Source organism: Nanorana parkeri, unplaced genomic scaffold, assembly GCF_000935625.1.
Source record: "Nanorana parkeri isolate BGI_ZX_2015 unplaced genomic scaffold, ASM93562v1 scaffold3574, whole genome shotgun sequence".
Classification (NCBI taxonomy): Eukaryota; Metazoa; Chordata; class Amphibia; order Anura; family Dicroglossidae; genus Nanorana; species Nanorana parkeri.
Genome location: NW_017309842.1, coordinates 28,432 through 31,520, shown reverse-complemented (window position 1 = coordinate 31,520; position 3,089 = coordinate 28,432). Strand labels below are relative to the sequence as shown.

General features: G+C 44.1%; 1 protein-coding gene across 1 annotated transcript; it reads right to left on the bottom strand.

The window, feature by feature from the left end:
- Positions 1-1,840: 1,840 nt before the first annotated feature.
- On the bottom strand, positions 1,841-2,773 carry LOC108803290 (olfactory receptor 52M1-like). Its single transcript, XM_018575119.1, has one exon. It carries the CDS (start codon positions 2,771-2,773, stop codon positions 1,841-1,843), a length of 933 nt encoding a protein of 310 aa, XP_018430621.1.
- Positions 2,774-3,089: the final 316 nt, after the last annotated feature.

Genomic DNA, 3,089 nt, shown 5'->3' with positions numbered 1-3,089 from the left:
GGATGACAAGAGATGTGTCTGTAAAAACCTGATGTGCTTCAAATCTTCCACAGTGTGATAACCTCAACTATGCACCTTCACCCGAGAGATCAGAGGACCACTTACCTTCTCATAGACCTCTCACTCCATCTCCATAGTGATCGGAGGAGCACTTACCTACTCGTAGACCTCTCACTCCATCTCCATAGTGATCAGAGGACCACCTACTACTCATAGACCTCTCACACCATCTCCATAGTGATCGGAGGACCACCTACTACTCATAGACCTCTCACACCATCTCCATAGTGATCAGAGGAACACTTACTACTCATAGACCTCTCACTCCATCTCCATAGTGATCAGAGGAGCATTACTACTCATAGACCTCTCATTCCATCTCCATAGTGATCAGAGAACCACTTACTACTCATAGACCTCTCACTCCATCTCCCTAGGGATCAGAGGAGCATTACTACTCATAGACCTCTCACTCCATCTCCCTAGGGATCAGAGGAGCATTACTACTCATAGACCTCACACTCCATCTCCATAGTGATCAGAGGAGCATTACTACTCATAGACCTCTCACTCCATCTCCATAGTGATTAGAGAACCACCTACTACTCATAGACCTCACACTCCATCTCCATAGTGATCAGAGGACCACTTACTACTCATAGACCTCACACTCCATCTCCATAGTGATCAGAGGAGCATTACTACTCATAGACATCTCACTCCATCTCCGTAGTGATTAGAGGACCACCTACTACTCATAGACCTTTCACTCCATCTCCATAGTGATCAGTGGAGCACTTACCTACTCATAGACCTCTCACTCCATCTCCATAGTGATCAGAGGAGCACTTACCCACTAACATACCTCACATAGAATAGGTAGCAACCACTTTTGTGAGCAGTATATATTCCCCTCACCTTGTGGTTTGGTCACGATCTTCAACAAAAACAAGACTCCAGGGAATTCAAAGAGAAAACCGGCTCCTCGGGGGAGTAAAATTGTTTTATTGGATAAATACAAAATAGGAAAAAAGAAGCACCCAAATCTAGCAGTATGATAATACAAAGTGATGATGTCTCTGGTTCCTCTGATGACAGAGGACTTCATAATAGGACCTTATAGATATATAAGTCCCCCATAGGCACTGGAGCTCTGCATTATTCTTTACTTTCATTTTGTTTAGGTTTTTGATTCATGTGGAAGTCCTAAAATGTATATATTGTCAGCGCAGACTATTATGGGTAAGAAGAAGGACTTATTCTTATCAAAATGTTGCTCTTATAACCATAATTCCGGGACCTATTTTTGGAGAATGGCCAACCTGCACAATCCTCTTACTCTGTGTCTGCCATTATTTTAAGGAAATTTGCTTTCCATGGAGAGGAGAAAAGCTACAGGGTCACTTTACTGTCACCCCAACCACCCTTTCCCACCCTTCACCTGAACCTTTTGCTTGGTGCAGCATAGGTATAGAAGAGGTTCACCTTAAAAAGGCCTCCTGACAATCTTCCAAAGCTTGGCCACCCATAAGGAACTAGCTATAGTTGGCCCTCTTAACCCTCAACACACATGCTATTCAGTTTTGGGCAGAGTGAGGAAAAATTAAAAGGAAGATTGTTTCCTTGCTTCCTGTCTCTGTGATGCCCAAACAAGAAATGGGGATGCAATTTTCTCTGAGACAGGAAGTTACCCACAGCAATAAAAGCAATGTTGAAAGTCGTAACCCTTCCTCACACATTTGTTTTTGTCCAGCATCAGGAGGCTCTTACTTGTCCCTTTCATATCCAAAATCAGATAAAAGGTTTTTCCTGGGATAAGGCTTCCAAAGAACTCAGGAGACTATTTCAGGAAGAATTTTGCCACCCTCTCTCGAATTTGCTTGGTTCTTATCCCATAAACCAATGGGTTCATCATGGGGGGTACAAGAAGGTAGGAGTTGGCCAGCAGGATGTGCGTATGGTGAGGAACGTTTTTCCCGAATCTGTGCACTAAGGATGAGCTGAGGATGGGGGTGTAGAATGACAGGATAGCACAGACATGGGAGATGCATGTTCCAAAGGATTTCACGCGAGCCTCAACACTCAGCTTCAGAAGGGCTCGAAGGATCATCACATAGGAGAGAGCAATCAACACTGAATCCATCACCAAGACAAGGAAGCCAATGGCCATTCCAAGGTGGTCGTTGAACGAGACGTCAGCGCAAGCAAGCCTTACCACAGCCATGTGTTCGCAGTATGAGTGGACAATTACATTACTGCTGTACTGGTGGAATCTCTCAGACAACAGAGGCAGCGGAAGAATGTAGACCACCCCGCGCAGCACTGCAAATACTCCACTTATGATAATAACACTTGGGGTCACTGTGACAGAATACCGTAGAGGGTTACATATGGCTGCATATCGATCATAAGCCATTGCTAGGAAGATTCCTGACTCAATGGTAGAGAATGTATGCACAAAGAACATCTGTACAAGACACGTATGGAAGTCAATCTCATTCTGATGGAACCAGAAGATGCAGAGAAGCTTGGGCACAGTGGAATTGGCCAATATTATGTCAACGAGAGCAAGAATGGTGAAGTAGATGTACATGGGCTGGTGGAGACTGACATCCGTAAAGATGATGAACAAGACGGTATAGTTCCCGATGATGGCAAAGAGGAACATTGAGAAGAAGGGAACCGAGATCCAGACATGGAGGTGTTCCAGACCAGGGATACCCAGCAGGATGAAGGTATGTGGGTGGAAGCAGCTTTCATTGGCTGTCACCATTGTAGACTTCAAAGATTATATCCTGAAAGAGAGGAAAGTAGAAGACCATAAGATATGATATCATAGACTGTAGCATCTTCTGAACTTTGTGGTACAATGAAGGTGTAGAAGATAACTCCAGGCTAAAAAGAAATACATCTGTAAAGTGAAAAGCTTTTTCCTGGTGCCCTCCTGTAATGTTTTGGGACAAGTTCTGACAATGTCTTGTTGTGCATACCAACTAGCCATCACCTACAATGCTGTTTCCTCCCGCAGTGGTCCACAACTGTCAACAAGGCGTCTAAATCTGATTCAGAGTATGCAGAATATGATTTCA

Bases quoted from the DNA above. Each gene is read 5' to 3' on its own strand.
- LOC108803290 (XM_018575119.1), bottom strand. From the start codon at position 2,773: ATGGTGACAGCCAATGAAAGCTGCTTCCACCCACATACCTTCATCCTG.